The sequence below is a fragment of the Pleurodeles waltl genome, chromosome 3_1 (assembly GCF_031143425.1).
Source record: "Pleurodeles waltl isolate 20211129_DDA chromosome 3_1, aPleWal1.hap1.20221129, whole genome shotgun sequence".
NCBI classification, from domain to species: Eukaryota; Metazoa; Chordata; class Amphibia; order Caudata; family Salamandridae; genus Pleurodeles; species Pleurodeles waltl.
Window position 1 is genome coordinate 381200928 of NC_090440.1, and position 19148 is coordinate 381220075.

Genomic DNA, 19148 nt, shown 5'->3' on the forward strand with positions numbered 1-19148 from the left:
GAACTATTTCCACCTGCTGTGTTTCCTGGATTCCTGCACCAGCAATTGTTTTGCTACTGTGAAGCCTCTCCTTCTCCTTGACTTTCTTTCCATTTTTTTTGTTCCAGTTCCTAGTTTGCTGTTTTCCTGCTGTCTTGCTTCTAGTTTTCTTGTATGTTTGTTACTTGCTTTCTGCCAAGTGTGCCCTTTGCTTTCTCTTCTTTCCTGTGAAGCACTCCTCCATGCTGGTCTTTCAGTTACTTTCAGGACATCACCGTAGGGGTCAAATCCACAGACCCTGGCTTTGCATGTAAGTTCAATATATGGGTATTAGTAGTCAGAATCTGTAACAGCAACTGTGGGTAAAGGAACTTACTGAGCTTCAGGCTTACCGTGTGGAGCTCCTAAGTGCTTTACTCCACATTCCCTTTATTGTTTATGCAGAGATATATATTACATACAATAATCTTGCTTGTTCGTCCTGGGGTGTGCCACATTGCCTCTTACATGTCTGGTCTTTCTGAGCCTTATCACTTTTATTCCCTTGAATAGAGCTTCCCTTCTGGATCCCCCTCTCTCCTCTGACTCTGTGAGATCTTGGCCAGCTCTATTCCAGTATTCTACCTCCTTTGTCTTCCCTGCCACCAACCTAGCCAGCATCCTCACCCCGACAGTTTGACAAAGATGGACCAAAAAAGAAAATGTCAAAAAAAAGTAAAACAAAAAATAATGTGATCTTGCAAGACAGTCACTGAATCAAGAAAAAAAAAAAGAAAGAAAAAAAGGCAGTCTGGCTGCGTTTATTCTTCATTATAAGCTCCAGGGCCAAAAACATTTTTTAGGCAATTTGGGGACAAGCAGCTCCCGTCCCTGAGCTTTGAAAGGGCTCCAGTGCCTGTTTTATTTACACAACCACCATATTGATGTATATTGAACTGCACATGCCATGTGATGTTGCAATAATACCCTGTGTGCCTACTTCATGCCCTGATGTATCACTATGAGTATGTAGATAGGGTTGGTGTGGGATACATAATGTTTGTTTTGTTACGGAGAATATTTATGTTGATTATCACGGTATTAGCTTTTGCTTATAAATTGTGCACAGGTTTCCACTTATATATTACACAATGTTTTAAGCTTACACATGAATATCACAAATAGATAGGTGACATAATTACATGTGAGGTTACATATAATATTACAATGGCAGTTCTGTTACTTTTAGCACTGAAGTTGTAGTGATAAACCCTACAATGACGAAACATGTGTTATGTGAGGACCTTTAATGCACTAATACCTGGAATAGGATTAGACTGAACAGACTGCTCTATTGATATTGAGCAAAAGCACAAGATATTGATTGAAACAATGTATATATGAAAGTGACAATTCTGGTTCCAACTGGTATTAAGGAAGTTCTTTGTATAACCAGCTAGCAAGACAGCCCTGATGAAGTTGTAGGGTCACACACCCTAGAACGGCGAAACAGATGTTTGCTAAAGGCTAAGAAAGAAGGCTGAAAGAAGAGAACAATCAGGCCGAAAATAAACCATCTACGAAACACTACTGCTTATGACTGTATATTGTACTGCTTTGTGTACTGATTAGCGGTGCCTTAAAATTTATATATAAAGTAGGGTTATATGTAGACTAGTAGGTCAGTGACATTAACGTTTTGAAAAAAACAAAAAAAAACAAAGAAAACACAGAAATTCGCCAGTTATAGTTACCAGCGCTAACTGTAACCTGCGACACCACCATATACTACTTATGACCTCACATATATCACACAATCCAAGTTGTAGGACATTGGTTATAATCATTTTTATAAAGTTCAATTTTTTTAAATATATATATATATATATATATATATATATATATATATATATATATATATATATATATATATATATATATATATATATAGCCTAGTGGCAGTTCCACTAGGTAGTTCCAGTTAGGACATTATATATACAGACATACATATACATACATATATACAGACATACATATATACATATATATATTTATACACATATATATATATATATATATATATATTTTCCACTAGGTAGTTCCAGTTAGGAACTAGGTTCTATAGAAAAAACTTTTTTATTTATTTATTTTTTTAAACACAGAAATTCACTGAAGGAAAAAAAAAAAAAAGAAAAAGAAAAAAAAAAAAAGGTTACAGGGACGTTATAGTTAGGTTGATGTTTTACACATTAAAAACCATACCAGTTCAGCAGTTCTAGTTATACTTATCTGAAGAAACTATAACTCGTGCCGGAAAGTAACTTTGGGCAACAAGTTGTTCTTTAACATATGTATAACTGCTAAATTTCTATGGTTTTGTATGAGTAAAACAAAACGTTAACATAACTATAACGTCCCTGTTGTAACCTTTGTTTTTTTCAGAGAACATACACATATATATATATATATATATATACATACACACATACATACACACACCCACACCCACACACACACCACACCACCCCACCCCCCCCCTATGTGTGACATAAGGTACTGTATTGTAATGCATGGATGTGGTTGTCATTGTAGTACAAATGTCACTGTGGTGAATGAGGATGCATTGCAAATGTAGCTGTCATTCTGCATGTGTGTTGGAGTTCATATTTGCAACCTATAGCCCTGTAAAACCTGACCTGCTTGCCTATTCAGTCTTAAGTTTTGAGAAAATACTAAAGTACCATTGATGCCTCTGCCTGCTGTAGGTGTCCCATTTGAGCAGGTGGGAATTGCCACTTAGTTCTTTTAACCTCCCTCACCATCAAGCAACAAGCACATCTTGGGTGTTGTGGATCATGCCACCAGGTACCCCAAGGAGGTACCTCTGAGAAGCACTACTGTTAATGTGGTACCTGAGGCATTTCAAGGGATCGCTTCTGGGTTCAGCATAAGAAAGACAAATTTTCAACTGTGATCCAACTATCTTCTCACACATTAGAAATTTAGAAGGAAGCTAGTGTGACCTACTACTTGTCTACAGCACACCACCCACAAATTAACAGGTTTGGGAAAAGGTTTAATGATGCATGCTAAAGCATGACAGAAACCCCCATCTAAGAAACTCAAGAGGAAAGAGGATTTGGCCTACCAAATGTCTTATCTGCTTAAAGGGAAATTCCACAGAAATTGAACTTCTATTTGGGCACACAGTCCGTTGCCTACTCCACCTACTTACAGAGCGTGAAAGGAACTTCAGAGTCATCTCCGAAGGATATCATGGACTGTATAATTGGCCAAAAATCATTCAAGTGGTTGATTGTGGTAAAGAGTGAAAATCAAAAATTGCTGAGATGCTCTCTCTCATTACGAGGCCTTGATTATACACTGGAGCACCAAGTTAGAACATATAATGGAAATGCAAATAGAAATTCCTGACAGTTTTGCTAATCTGATGACCGACTTCTCCAATGATGGAGTAAGGATCCATGTAGTCTTTTCAGAGGGACGTCTGTTCAGAAGAAAATGTCACTTGTATGACGTACGTGTATGTTCCTAAAACCAGGTGCCCAAATGTGCTTAACCTTGTTTGTACACAGAGGCATAGGCCAGTACATTACACAATTAAGTGCTGAACTTGCCCTGTGACATGGAGGGGTGCACCAAGCATTCCCTCATTGACGGACAGTGAACTACTGGGTTCAAACTGGGACGCCTCTGGCCTAGGTCCACGCAAGTTGGAGATGAGTATTGTGTTCCCAGACAGTGGAACTGTATTATCCACGTTCTTGAAGCCGAGTGACAAGACTAAGATACTGTGGTGAGGGGAGTAGAGATGTGGCTCCTTTAGATATTCTTTGAGGCATTTTGGTTATGTTGATTAGTCTTCCTGAGCACTGCCATTTAGTGGATGGTAAGGGTAAGAGTTGGCGCGGCAGTCTCTTTTGTGCAAGGTGCAGAAAACTTTAGGTGAAGTGTGCCCTTTTGACTTTCCCAGATTTCTCATTCAGCTGGGCTGGGGACAACCAAGTGCCAGAACCAACCTCTTCTTTGTGCCTCTTTTGTAGGTGCTTCGGTTTGGGCTCTATGTTGCTGTGGGTAGCATCACTCTACACAAAGATTGTCTGAAGATTAGACTGAAAAGGACATATGAAAAGAAAACAACCCTAAACAGATTCTACAGATTAAGATAGTTGATTGACATTTCCCCATCTATAGTTGTGTATAAAAGCAGGACACCCATCAAGCCACTTTTGTTTCCAGTCCCACGTCCTCTATGGACACGGAATGGAGTGCTTCACAGATGTACTCAGAGGACTACTATGCAATCAGGACGTGTGCCTGCTTGGTAGCCAGGCTCCCAATGGTGAGGGGACATTACCCAAAGTGTGGATCTTTTGTTGGAGGAGCTGTATACCTGCCCTGAAGCATATAGAAGCCTGCCCGATAAGATATGGAAGGAGCTTTCCAAACCTGCAGGAGGACACACTGGAAGGCATGAGGTTTCCAATGTCCCCAAATGTCTATGGGGTGCACAGAAGAGAGGACTGCAGGAAAACATTCTGAAAGACCCAGGTGCCAGAGGGCCCTCAGGCTCTACCAAACTGTTCCAACCTGGAACTATGTCCTTGGCAGTATGAGTGCAAGTCCTGTTTGAGGCTGTGACCATGTGTTGTGATTGGCCTGTATTAGACAACAACTGCTGGAGACATCAGCCTGTGCATGTCCACACGTTTCCATGGTGTGATCAGCCTGTGCGCTGCTGAAGATACTACTGACCCATGTGGGGCTACAAATGCTGTGATCAGCCACTGCCTGACTGCAGAGGAAAGGAGGAAAGCAGGGAGCAGTGTCTCTAGCCATGGCCTGACCGCAGAGGAAAGGAGGAAGGAGAGAGAATTCAAACTGCAATTGGCAAGATTAAGGTTGGAGGAAAAGAAGGCAGAGAGAGACACAGAAGCCAAACAAGCTAAGACTGAAAGGGTTTTGGCGGAGAAGAAACTTCTGCTGGCTCATGAACTGAGTCTCAAAGAGCTGGACATCAAGGCAAGACAGTGAGTCCAGCAGTGATGGTGGCAGCATACATGCAGGACCTCCTGGGGACAAGAAGGTTTGTATACCCAGAAATGTGGTGCCAAATTATGTGGTGGGAGATGACATTGATAAGTGGTTGCCTGCTTATGAAGTTGCACTAAGGGCTCATGGGGTTCCTGAAGAGCAATGGGGGGGCAGGCTTGTAGGGATATGTACCAGTTGTTGGGAGGGAGACACTTCTCACATCAGATCCAAAAGATCAGAACATATACTCACCCATGAAAAACACTTTGCTTGCTAAGTTTGGGCTGACCCCTGAGAAGTACCGTCAGACTTTTTTTGATTTTTCCAGTAAAGCACTGAATGGATGGATGCGGGGCAGTAAAGTAGATGACTATGTGGGGTTGTATAATTTGATCCTGAGAGAGCATATGCTCAGTGTTTGCTTTACAGAGTTGCGCCAGCACCTAGTTGGCAGTGAGCTGACTGACCCTAGGAAGCTTGCTGAGGAGGCAGACCTGTGGGTTAGAACCAGAGTGTCCAAAAAGGTATGGGGGTGGGGGGGGAAGAGACCCACAAAGGCATTCAGGGTTCCCAACAGAAGAAAGAGGGGAGGAAATACTGAAAACTAAGGAGTTCTCAAAAAGCCCCCAAAACAATTCCCAGGGGTGTGGTGGTAACCAGTCCAAACTCAATTCGGAAAAGAGGCCAGGGTTCTTTGATAAAAAAAGAAAGGAAAGTTTGAACCAAAATGCTTAGAGTTCACCAAGTTTGGTCACTACAAGTTCCCGCAGTGGTTGACGGGGTCCCAGAGAAGGAGGCCCCTGAGCTAACTGGGGAGGACATTGCCGCCCTGTGTAACCTGCCTGAGCTTGCTGGCTAGCAAGTTGAGGGTGGGCCAACTGAGGGAGGTGTTCTACAAAGCGCAGAAAGACTGCCCCACTCTCGAGGGTTTGAGGTAACGGGCAGCAGCCCAGGAAGCAGGTGAAGCCTCTGGCAATCACCATATCTATTGGGAGAATGATCTCCTTTACAGTGAGCCCAAGATATCGGAATCGGGGCAGCATATGCGCAGGTGGGTTCTCCCAGTGCTACCAGGCCTTCCTACTGGGGTTGGCTCACGACATCCCCCAGGCGGGACATTTGGGGCAAGACAAGACCTTTGCCAGGCTTGTCACCTACTTCTATTGGCCCCGAATGTGGGTAACCTCAGATGCTTCCTGTAGGTCCTGCCCAACCTGCCAGGCTACTGGAAAGACAGAAAAGCCTAAAAGCCCTCCTGGTCCCATTCCCAGTTGTTGGCACCCTCTTTAAAAGGGTGGGCATCGACGTTATTGGTCCCTTAAACCCCAAAACTGCCCAAGGCAACAGGCTTATCCTGGTTTTGGTGGACTATGCCACCCCCTATCAAGAGTCAATCCCTCTAAGGACAGTGACTGAACCGGTAGTGACCAGAGCTCTGATGGGAATATTTACCCATATGGGATTTCCAAAAGAGGTTGTGTCTGACAGAGGCACAAACTTCATGTCTGCGTACTTGAAGTCCATGTGGGAGGCATGTGGGGTGACCTGCCGATTCACAACCCCTTGCCATTCTCAATCCAATGGGCTTGTGGAAAGGTTCAACAAGACCCTAAAAAGCATGATCACCGGTCTTCCTGAGGCCATGAGGCGTAAGGGGGGGGGGGGGGAGGGAACCTCCTCATGCCATGCTTTCTCTTTGCTTATAGAGAGGTGCCACAGAAAGAGGTGGAGTTCAGCCCCTTCAAACTTCTCCATGGGTACCCCTAAGCATAGTGAAAGACAGGTGGAGAAAGCTCCCAGGAACCCCCACCCCCCAGGATGTGGTCAGTTACATGCTGACCCTCCGCAACCAGATGCAACGCTTCTGTAAACAGGCCAAGAGCAACCTCGAGGCCAGTCAAAAGATGATGAAGCAATGCTATGACCAGAACACCACCCTGGTAGAATTCTCACCTGGAGACAAGGTATTAGTATTGGAGCCAGTAGAGCCTAGAGCTCTCCAGGACCGCTGGACTGGCTCATTCAAAATCAAGGAGCAGAAGGAGGCAGCCACTTAGTGGACCTCAAGTCCCCTAGAAACCCCCTACGGGTGCTCCATCAAAATAGACTGAAGCCTCATTTTGAGAGGGCGGGAGTCAACATGCTACTGGTGATCGCTGTCTATAGTTCCACCTGGGAGGAACACCTGCTCCACCTCAAGGAGGTGCTTCAGGCCATGCAACAGGCAGGCCTGACCATTAAGGCCAGTAAGTGCCAGATTGGGCAGGGTTCCGTGGTGTACTTGGGACACCTAGTAGGCAGTGGCAAGGTGAAGCCCCTCCAGGCCAAGATTGAAACAATAAAGGCCTGGCAACCACCTAGAACCCAGACAGAGGTGAGAGCCTTCTTAGGTCTCACCGGATACTACCAAAGATTTGTTAAGGGTTATCGCTTCATAGGTGCCCCCTTAACAAAACTCACATTCAAGAAGCAACCTAGCTTGGTGAATTGGACAGAGATTTGTCAGAAAGCCTTTGCCACGCTGAAGGAAGCCATGTGCATGGCACCTGTGCTCAAGGCCCCTGACTACTCCTGAGAATTTGTCGTGCAGACAGACGCTTCAGAGGATGGCATAGGAGAGGTCTGAGCACAGCTGAATGAGGAGAGGCTAGACCAACTGGTAGTCTTTATTAGCAGAAGACTATTACCACAGGAATAGAGGTGGAGTGCTAAAAGAGAAGTATTTGAGGTGGTCTGGGCACTGAAGTTGAGACCATACCTGTTTGGGACTCACTTACGGGTTCAGACAGACCACAGGCCCTGAAGATGGCTCATGCAAATGAGGGGTGAAAATCCCTACACTCTGGAGGTGGTCCATTTTCCTAGAGGGGATGGACTTGATGGTGGAGCATCGCCCGGGGATTTACCACGACAGTGCTGATGGTCTCCCCAGATACTACTGCCTTAGCGATGAGAGCTCCCAAGAGGTTGAGTAGCTCGCCCCACTTTCAGCTGGGAGAGGGGACACGTTAGGCTTGACAGCCTTAGGGTGGTCACCCCCACCTTTTTGCATGCCTCCCTCCTCTTTTTGACACCATTTTTGCTGGTTTTAGGACTCTGCACACTTTACCACTGCTAATCAGTGCTAAATTGCATATGCTCTCTTCCTTAAGACATAGTAACATTTGTTCATACCCAATTGGCATATTTGGTCTACTGGTAAGTCCCAAGTAAAGTCCACCACGTGTGCCCAGGGCCTGTAGATCGAATGCTACTAATGGGCCTGCAGCACTGGTTGTGCCACCCACATAAGTAGCCCCTTAACCATGTCTCAGGCCTGCCATTGAAAGGCCGGTGGGTGCAGTTTCACTGCCACTACAACTTGGCATTTAAAAGTAATTGCCAATGATTAAACTCCTATTTTTCTACACATAAGTCACCCCTAAGGTAGGCCCTAGGTAACCCAGAGGGCAGGGTTCTTTGTGGGTAAAAGGCAGGACATATATCTGTCTGTTTTATAGGTCCTGGTAGTGGAAAACTCCTAAATTCGTTTTCTACTGCTGTGAGGCGTGCTCCTTTCATAGGCTAACATTAAGGCTACCCTCAAACTGTTTTAGTGGTAGATTCTGGTCAGAATGTGGTAGACAGGTCATATTTAGCATGGCCAGAATAGTAATACAAAGTCCTGCTAACTGGTGAGGTCAAATTTCATATTAATAATTTAGAAATGCCACTTTTAGAAAGGGAGCATTTCTCTACACTTAAATCCTTCTGTGCCTTACAGCCTGTCTCCAATCCATCTCTGGGCAGGGCAGGTTGACAGCTCCCTTGTGCATTTCACCCAGACAACCACAAAAACAGGATGCTCAGTCACTCCTGCACACATCTGCATACTGAATGGGTCTTCCTGGGCTGGAAGGGTGGAGGGCCTGACACATTGCAACGCACAGTGGCCTGCCCTCCCTCAATGGACTGCCAAACCCCCTACTGGGACCCTGGCAGACAGGATTGTACTGAAAGGGGACCTTGTTTACTTCTGAGCCACTCTTTGAAGTCTCACCCACTTCAAAGGCACACTTGGGTATATAAACTGGGACCCTGACCATACCAACTTAGACACTTCTTGGGACAGATACTCTGCACCAGAACCTACAACCTGCCAAGAGAAGCTGCCTGGCTGCCCAAAGGACTCACCTGGACTGCTTTGCTGTAAATGACTGCTGCCTTGCTATTGCCCTGCTGTATTGCTGCCCTCTGGCTCTGCTGAGAAGTGCTCTCCAAGGGCTTGGATTGAGCTTGCCTCCTGTTTCCTGAAGTCTCAGGGCCAAAAAGACTTAGTCTCTGCAAAGAAACTCCTTGTGTGGCGAAAGTCGAAGCACAGCTTGCCCGAACTGATGCACAGAAAGAATCACTGCATCGCGGAACCAGAACAACGCAGCCTGGCCCTCGAGTGGAGATCAACATAGCGCCAGCATTGTGGCCGTAAGTTTGACACCCAGCATACCAGATCGATCCATCGCCGAGCCGGAATGACGCAGCCCAACTTCCTGCAGGAGGAATCGACGCAGCACCAGCCGTGGGACAGAAACTTCCCTGCATCGCCCATCAAATCGATGCAGCACCTGTGACTTCATCTAGCACATCCAGGATTTCCACGCATCATCCCTGGGCATCAAAAGACCCCGCATTGCAAAGAGGTTTCAAGCCTGCGTGCCGGAATTCAACGTAAAGCCCTTGCCGTGTGGAAAAGAATCGACACATCTGTGTGCACCCAGAAATCCGATGCACACCTATCTTTTTCAACGCATCCCCTTCCCCTCCGCGGTCTTCGTGCGTGTAATTTTTGACACAAACCAGGTACTTTGTGCTTGCACAAGACAATTGTTACTTTTTGTTTTTTAAAGGACTTAAGACTATTTATCATTGCAAAAGTGATAGTTCAACTTGTGAGTACCAAATCTTGATAGTTTTGATCTTAATTTAATCAGATAAATACCCTATATTTTTCTAAACCTGCGTGGTGTCTTTTTGCAGTGTTCTCACCATGTTATTACACAAATACTTTACATATTGCTTTCTAAGTTAAGCCTGACTGCTCAGTGCCAAGCTATCAGAGGGTGGGCATAGGATAATTTGGAGTGCGAGACTTACCCTGACTAGAGTGAGGGTCCTTGCTTGGACAGGGGGTAACCAGACTGCCAACCAAAGACCCCATTTCTAACAGGATGCATCTGCCAAGCATTGCCAGGCTATGTCTTGGCTTTGTTGAGGAACTGCCAGTTTAGGTGTGGGTCCATCGCCACATCCCAAGGCAGACCGGGGAAAGTTAGTCAGTCTAGTTGAAACTGCATCACATCAGAGCTGCTGCCTCCTGTACATCAGAGAATTGAAGCACGTGCACTGCTGACTGCAGCTCCCTCACAAAAGGCAGGAGATGCTTAAGGATTGCCAGATTGTACGTAGTCATCAAATGGACTGACTGGGTGTGCCCACGGAGATGGGCAGGCTGAGTATAAACTGGAAGGACTATTTCAGGGTGATGTAACATGCACCAGAGCCAGACCCACACTACTTTAGATACCCCCCTCCCCTGAGAACTAGGAAGCAACCCTTCAATACCAGGGAGATGGCCTGGAAATGGTAGGAAACAGCAAGGAGTAGGGTGGTTGCAGGACCTTCAATTATAGCACCCAGAGGCACACATTTATTTCAGTAACTAGCATTGTGTAGTATTTAATACCATGGTGTATAAAGTATTTTCTTTCTTGAAAATATGGAGAGTTAGCTCTATATTCCCTTACTGAATTGACTGATAGTTGAGCTCCAAATTCAAAACACCACTTCCTCCCTGAGAAGTCGATTTCTGCTCACCATTGATATCTTAGAGACTGAAGTGTGAAAAGAGTTGTACATGGCCCAGTTTGCTAAGCACAGGAGGACAGACCTCGGTACCAATTAACTCAGACTTCACAGATGAGACCCAATTACCCGCTCTTGCCCCATGCCCAAAAACTCCCCCCACCTCACCCCTCTCGAATGGGAACTGGTTAGGCAGCAAAATGGCAGGGTGTCCTAAGCTTTAAAGGATGAAAAACAGGACAAAGTTTAACACAAGTGCATCAAAGGGCAGTCATAAAAGGAATCATATAGTTCAGATGCCAATAGTGAACATGCCAGAGTACAGTTCACCTTACTAAAACATCCTTATTTCCAATTGGCCATTTTAAAGTCTAATACACTGTAACAAATCAGTAAAGCATAATGGATGATCCAATAAAGTGTTAAGACCTATCTTTGGCCAAAGAAAGCAGAAGTATTGAAAGTCTGTTAGTTTGCCAAAGAACTTGCATTTAATTGGTCAATGAAAAAAAAAAAAAAAATCCGTTCAAAAATGTATTTCATTTTTTAAATGTAACCAAGGTTTCCTTGAAACAGGGTCATCATAACTAATTATGTGCATCACAAAATATACTACGTGGATAAGCAGGGTTAAAATTGCTATGAAATCAGTGAAACAAAGACTTACCTCTGTTCCTCGCCTTCTAGCATCTTTCTGTAGGCATGTATTTCCATGTCTAATGCAAGCTTCACATCAAGGAGCTGCTCATACTCCTCCAAATGAGCTTGCAGTTTTTGTCGCATGTCTGATACTTCGCGGTCTTTATCATTAAGACGTCTACGATTCATGTCACGTTCAACTGCCAAAGCCTCTTGTAACTCTTTGACTTGATTCTCCAAAGCAGTGTTCTGAGGTATGAAAAAAAAACAAAAAAAAAAACCACACATTAAAATATATTTTGGAATAATTATATTCTCACAAGAGGCCATATAACGAATGCGAGCAACAAAAGAACCACTTATGTTCGGATTAATTAAGTCCTCAAAATGTTTCTATCCAGCTAAATATGGACTATCATCGCTCTCTGCTAACTTTGACAGCTGCCGATTGCCTTCTCCACAATCACTGGCCCGAGCTGAGGCAATCGGAATTATGTGGAAAGACATTTAGAAGCCAGTAATTATAAGTAACACGTGGGCAATAGGGCTGTTATCCCCAGATTGAGAATTCGCTTATATAGCAGTTTTTGCATGAGGAAAAAAATCCTACAATTTATTTTGTTAGGAAAAAACTAATGCATTTCTGCAAGGGTGGAAAAACTACTGCACAATCTTTTTTGCAAGATATTTTGCCTGCAAACTAAACTGAGTCCGGTGGAAAAACTTTGCAAATTAAAGTTTTGCTGAGTTGAGAACTTTCATGTGTTTTGACAATTTTACCACAGCCCTAATTACCTCTGGTTAACACCGAAAATACTTCAAGCGGATAGGCCCATTTTCCAGTTAGAATTCAGCTTCCTGCTGTCCTCTGATGTCCATGAAAGAAAACTGCACAATGTCAAAAGTCTAAACCTTCTCATTGACCGAGCCAGTTAGGCCATTCTAGAGATGGTGATATTACCTTTTACCGATAATATTTTCATTGATTCGATTTATAGCCACATCATTTCAAATACAATTCTCTAAAATCGTTTAACAACTCATGCTTTATTCTTCATGTGATGTAATGAATCAAACTTTTTATTTATTTGTAAAAGTACATTTTTTTTCATAAGTCCTTTAACAAGGCGTGCCCAAGCAAAGACCAAATCAAGTGATGCTGCATTGAAGAAAGGAAGTAGAATGCAGTCATGGTTACAACATCAACCTGTGATCATGGACCATCGTTTTTTAAGTTTTTAAGGGGAGAGTGCAAAGCGTTCTGTCCCCTGTAGTAATCTCTCTTTGGGCTTTCAACCACATCCATGTCACGTCAGTCACTTTCATTGGTTCATGGGCTTGCCTTCTAAAATCCGCTTGCTTTCATTTGTGAAAGGCATGCATACGTCATGTCTTTTCTGGTGTTTAGCCCACCTACACAGCACCAGTAAACTACTGAAAACATACTTTCTGTTTATTTTCCACGCAGCGCGATCACACTGTATTTTACATAGTGCGATCACGCTGCGTTTTTTTTTCTTTTAACTTGTGTGGCAAGAAAAGTCCAGTTAGGAGTTTACAATGCTAATAGCTTTAACACGAGCAAATGCGAGACCATTGCATTGAAAATGCTTGTTTTTATAACGCTGAACAAAGTAGGTTAGTTCAACACTTGGGTAGTAGAAACCCTCATGCATTATGCAAGCTGTGACACAGAGAAGGTTGAATATTAGTTTGGCTAAGGGCTGTGGATTTGGGAAATTAAAGAGCAACAAAAGTTTAAAATGTCTCCTTTATGAGTGATGAAGTATGGGCTAAGTGAAATGCAACAATCATTGACAAAGTTAATAGGTCTGGCAGTGGCTGATACTCTTTTGGCTCTGTCAAAGATTGTTTTGTTGTACTTTTATTTTTAAACCATTTCATTGGGGGGCACCCGCCATTATATAACACAAAACACACATCCACTAAACACAGTTTTCTTGGTCTTAAAAAGCACACATTGCTGTTAATAGTCCATGGCAATAAAAGGAACTATTTTATTTTTGGATACTCTCCTTATTGAAGAGCAGAATTATGTCACTCACAGTGAAGCTATCCAATGGGTGTAGTAAGCTGACACTTTCCTCCCTCATGTTTCCTTTGGTACAACAGGTCAATGGCTGAAGAGGGCTGGTAATCAAGAGTTTATTACCATTTTATTTTTCATTTAAGCCGAACAGAGTGGCAGCACTGGGCGGTGCCGTAGCTGCTGACTGGCAGCAGGTTGCTGGCTTCCCCAGTTTAAACTGCACATTGGCCAGCTGTCTTGCAAAGGCCAGCCTAACATGCAAATTTAAAACTTCTCCACTCAGCTGCCTTAGACAGCTGGGTGGAGAGCAGGCGCATGGCCCCAGTGCCAGATGGAATGTCAAGACAGCTCGCTCCAACATATCCTTTTGGATACGTTTATCCAACGATTATCAGCAACATGAGATCAGCGCCCAGATTCGTGGATAGGAGTTGGCTGATGCTACAGGAGGATTTACGCCGACTCCATTTGAGAAGAAACATGGAGCGGAGGTCGAGGAAGCTTGGGTAAGTACATTTTTTTTTAATTTCTTTTTATTATTTCAGGGCAGGCACTTTAATTTGAAGCAAGCTACTGTACATTGCTATAAAGCAGGGCTGTAAACAGCGTCATTAATGTTTTGATTTGGAAAGATGGCTAAGTGTCATGCCTTAACCTTTGTCCTATCCACTTGTATTGGAAGCCCTTAGAAACAGGGCAGGATTACACACAAAAATATTGACATTTGCTGCAGGGAAACAGAGCAGGTGCTAAATAAAGGAGTGCGTGGGCTATTTTAAAGTAGGTGCAGCTGATCCAACAAGACCTTTTCAATGACGTTTGGCTTTGTTGTTTTTCACAAGATGTTCATGTAGTCACCAGTCTAGGTTCAGTATAACTTTTAAAAAACAAACAGTATCCCTCAGTCATAAATAAAATGTGTGTCAAATGCTGGCCGAACATTTTTCACAAACATTGCTTCTGCGTAATGTGATTCCAGCACTAGGTGCTAAACTGAAGACAGACGGGCCTGGTTATTGAAATCGATTTTATATTTGGAGAATACCCGGTAGTCAATGCCTCGTGTATTGTTTTAGGAAATTTGGGAAAACTATTGCCTTTTTGTGGTTCAGTGTGAAGGTGGCTGGGGCAAACCTTTGAAGAAAATAAATGTGTTCAAACAATCCTTTTTATATGATGTCCTGATCGCTTGTACCCTTGTAAGTGGTTCTTAAGGTGTTCTATTAACACAACCAAAGTGTACAGTCACCCGGGTGTTAACAAAGCAATATGGGCATTTTGATGCAAATAACCCTGTAAGCCTCTTCCCAAAGTGCTTTATCCCCTTCCAGCAGACAATGTAGAGTTTCCTAGTAATTTATGAAGGAAAGTCTTAATTTTATTAAAGACATGGAGGCAAGTATTATGCATTCTTATCTTGCTTTAACTAATACAGCAGCAGTCAAGAACTACAAATCCCAATGGACTTAGCGACAAGCTAGCCAATGGGAAGAAAAAAACGGAAGAACAATAAGCACCAATATGGTAACAGCTGACACTATAGAGTACACACTTGACTGCAAGCAGCCCTCTTTTCTTGTGCGAGAAAGTCAACTAGTATCATAAAACAAAGGTAACAAAGAACCAATAATAGCGATTGCCATTCCAGATGACAAAAGTTCTTGTCAACAGGAGATAAACCATTGATGTCGTGGAGAAATTTGGGAGTCTTGAAGGTAAGAAAACCTGGAATTCTGAAAGTGGAAGACCGTCCGTAGCCATCATGATGTGGAAGGTGGTAATGCTGGATTCGCTAATAAGGAGGGAAAGCACACATGTTAATGGTAAATGCGGTGGGATAATATTTGCCTCCATGTCTTTAATAAAATTAAGACTTTCCTTCATAAATTACTAGGAAAATTGACATTTTATGTCAAGACTGGAGGCTCCTATCATGCTAGTTTAAAGCATATCAACTACCAATGAAACTGCAATTTGAATAGGTTTACAATAAAAAGTTCTGAAAACATTGTCATTAGATCAGTCAGCCGACCTCAGAATGTCCTCAAGGGAGGAGCCTACTGAAAAGGCTTTAGATGCCATGGCACCCCTGGAAGAATGGTCTCCAAAGGTGGAAGTGTCAATCCCTGCTAGGGACATTACCCATTTAACCCAACGGGCAAGCGTAGCGGAGGACACTGGTTTATGGAAGGAAATGAGTAGTTGGTGATCAGAGGACATTCTGAGGTTGAGCGTACAATTCTCATATTCCTTTAAACCCAGACCTACACAAAGTTTGGGTTGATTAGGAAAGAAAGGATTAAAAAAAAAACTGTATGTAGATTAGTTTTTGTGTGTTTGCTAATATGAAATAACACTCCTGTAGCAGTAAATTGGCGAGTAGAAACCTCAAGAGATTTGACGTCGACACACGTTTAATAGAAATAAGACATAATAACACTGTTAACTTTGCTGAAAGCATTTTTAAGGAAAGGTCTACGCTATCAGGCCATGAAATAAAGAAGTTCAACACTGTAGATAAATCCCACAGGTGTGTGTATTTGGAGGAGGGGGTTTTGGAAAGTTTTACTCCTTTCAATAGATGGCAGACTAACGGATGTTCACCGATGGGTTTGCCATTGATATATTGGTGGTGCATGGAAATGGCTGATCTGTAGAGATTTACCGTTCTATATGACTTACCTGAACTGGCTTCTGCGGCCAAGAAGTTAATGATTAGATTTATATTTGTTGAAAAGGGACTGATACATTTTCCCACACACCAGCTTGTCCATAGAGACCAAGCTGATTTATAGGCTTTTCTTGTTCCAGGAGCCCAGGCGTTGTTAATACATTCTGAAGCCTCTGTTGAAATAAGAGGCTTGATGGGGAGGCCCGAGACCCTCCAAGCCGAGAGCACTAGGGAATTGGATAGAACCAGATTGTGTGGGGACCCTGCTGGATTCAGGATAAGAGATGGGAAAGAAGGAAGAAGAACTGGTAAATCTGTAGATAATTCGAGGAGCGGGGGAAACCAAACTTGAGACTGCCAAAAAGGGGTCACTAGGATCAAGGATGCTTTCTGGCGTCTGACTTTGGCTAATACTCTGTTGATTAAGATGAAAGGAGGAAAGGCAAAGTTGATTGCCAGAGACCAATCTTGTAGGAAAGCATCTGTTGCCATGGCCGAAGGATCTGGACGCCAGCTGAAGTAACGCAGCAATTGCGAGTTGAGACGGGATGCAAAGAGGTCTGTGTGGAACGGACCCCATTTGTTCGAAAGGAGATGGAAAATGGAGGGATGAGTTTCCAATCGCTGGAATCTTTGAGGTGACGGGAGTGCCAGTCTGCTATGGAATTCTGGGAACCTGGGAGGTACTCCAATTGAAGAGAAAAGTTGTGGGATAGACAAAATTCCCAAAGGCTTTTTGCTATTTGGGCTAAAGGTTTTGATTTGGTTCCTCTGAGATGATTTATGCACCGAACTGTGGATACAGTGTCCATACGAAGAAGAATGGAACATTGCACTTTGTGCTTTGCTAGACTTTTGATCGCAAAGGAGCCTGCAAGCATCTCTAAACAATTTATGTGCAATTTGGACTCCTCTGGAGACCATGTACCGCCAGTCAATATTGGACCACAACGGGCGCCCCAGCCTGTTAGGCTTGCATCTGATTCAAACACAAGATCGGGCGCTGAGGGGAAGATGGTTCTGCCATTCCAGGCTTCTAAATGGTGAATCCAACATTGAATTTATAGACGAGAGTGTGTCTAATTTTATCAGATCGGAGAAGGCGAGACCTTTGCGGAGATGTAGGATTTTCAAACGTTGCAGGTCTTGATAATGAAGTGGACCTGGAAAAATGGCTTGGATAGAGGAAGAAAGGAGTCCCACTATCCTTGCCAACGATCTGTGGGAGATGTGGTCTTTGAGAAGAGTGTGAAGAAGTTTTTTTGATTGAGGTTACCTTTGATGGACGAAGATGAAGGGTGGCCGAGGAGGAATCTATTAGGAAACCTAGAAACTCCATTCATTGAGAGGTGATCATTAGAGGCTTTTCTGGGTTTATTAGAAAACCTAGCTCCAAAAGAAGAAGGCAGGTGAGCTGGAGATGAGAGTAAAGGGTTTGGACATTCTGGTTCATAAGAAGGATATCGTCCAGATAGATTATAAGTTGGATACCCAGAGACCTGAGATAGGTGACAATTGGTTTCATTATTTTTGTAAAACACCAAGGGGCTGAGGAAAGAACAAAAGGAAGAAAACTACGTTTTCGACTGTCATTGGAATTGTAGAAATTTCCTGTGTGAAGGATGAATGGGAATCACAAGATAAGCATCTTGTAAATCTAGTCTTACTAGCCAGTCGTACTGAAGTAAAATATCCCCGAGATGGATTATGGTCTCCATTTTGAAATGGCGATATACTACAAATTGGTTGAATGATTTGAGGTCGATTACAGGACTTAACTTCTTGTTTTTCTTTTGAACAAGGAAGAGAGAGTTCATAAACCCCGTGGGATCAAGAAGGGAAAGTTGAATAGCATTTTTCTACAAAAGAACTTGAATTTCAGTGGAAATGAGATTGGTCTTTTCCATAGAAAATCTTGGAGGAGGAGAATGAAAAACATTTTGGGATGGAAGGAAGTAGAGTTCTATGGAATAACCCTGAACTGTATCCAACACCCAAGGGTCTGTTGTAATTGAAAGCCATTTTGGGAGAAACAAATGAAGACGCCCTCCCATGGGAAGGCCAAAATACTGGCTTACCTTGGGAATTATTTGTTTTGACGTATCGTCGTCTGCAGCCGCAGAAACCTCTGTGGGTAGAACTGGGGCTTGCAATCCTGGACGTTGTAGGAAGAGTTGAAGGAGCCTCCTAAAACTTGGTTACGGTAGGAATGGCCAGTAAAGCAGCTCCTGCCTCTACTGGCCTGTGAAAAAACATGCTGGTTAAATACTTTCTTCAGAGACTGTTGAGCCTTGTCAATAGACGAGAAAGTGGTAACGTAACGACTATGATCCTTAATAAAAGAATCGCCATAAAGTTGACCTTCTGCTTGTATTCCAGGATCAAGGGTAGCAAGATTTGCGAGATAGGGGTCTAATTTTAGGCGTAATCCTTTCCTTTTTTCGTGAATGATAGCCGAATTTGCATTGCCCAGGAAGCAAAAAGCCCTTTGAACCCAAAGGGAAAGGTCTGTAGGATTAATATCTGAACTGTCTAGTCTGGCCGTTTCGGCAAGGTCAAATATACGGGAGAGAGGCCCAACCACATCCAGTAACTTGTCCTGGCAAGTTGTCCAAGCTTTATCCACCCCCTTTCGAGGGAGTTTTCCAAATTTCATAAAAAAAGGTAATCAAGTATTGATTGATGAAAGGCGTAGAAGTGATGTGAGACGGTAAGGAAGGTCTGGAAAATTCAGATTTTAACTTTGCTTGTGTTGGTCTGTCTAAGGGGAGACGAAGACATGAAGAAATGTAATCTCAAACGTGGGAAGCAGGTAGCCATTCAGTTGAATTGGGATGATGTATCAGTGTAGGATCAAACATGGGAATTCCCTCAGTGTCTAAAATAGAGTGGGAATTGGAACTGGATAATTTTATTTTCTTGGGAGGAGGAGGAGAG

General features: G+C 43.3%; 1 protein-coding gene across 3 annotated transcripts in view; it reads right to left on the reverse strand.

Moving 5' to 3' along the window:
* The window catches only part of LOC138284127 (lamin-B3-like), a 225792-nt gene that overhangs the window by 110026 nt on the left and 96618 nt on the right, over positions 1-19148 (reverse strand). For all 3 annotated transcript variants that reach the window (XM_069222571.1, XM_069222568.1, XM_069222569.1), the window contains exon 6: positions 11519-11739. In XM_069222571.1, coding sequence (XP_069078672.1) covers positions 11519-11739 — 221 coding nt within the window. The remainder of the gene's footprint in view (positions 1-11518; positions 11740-19148) is intronic.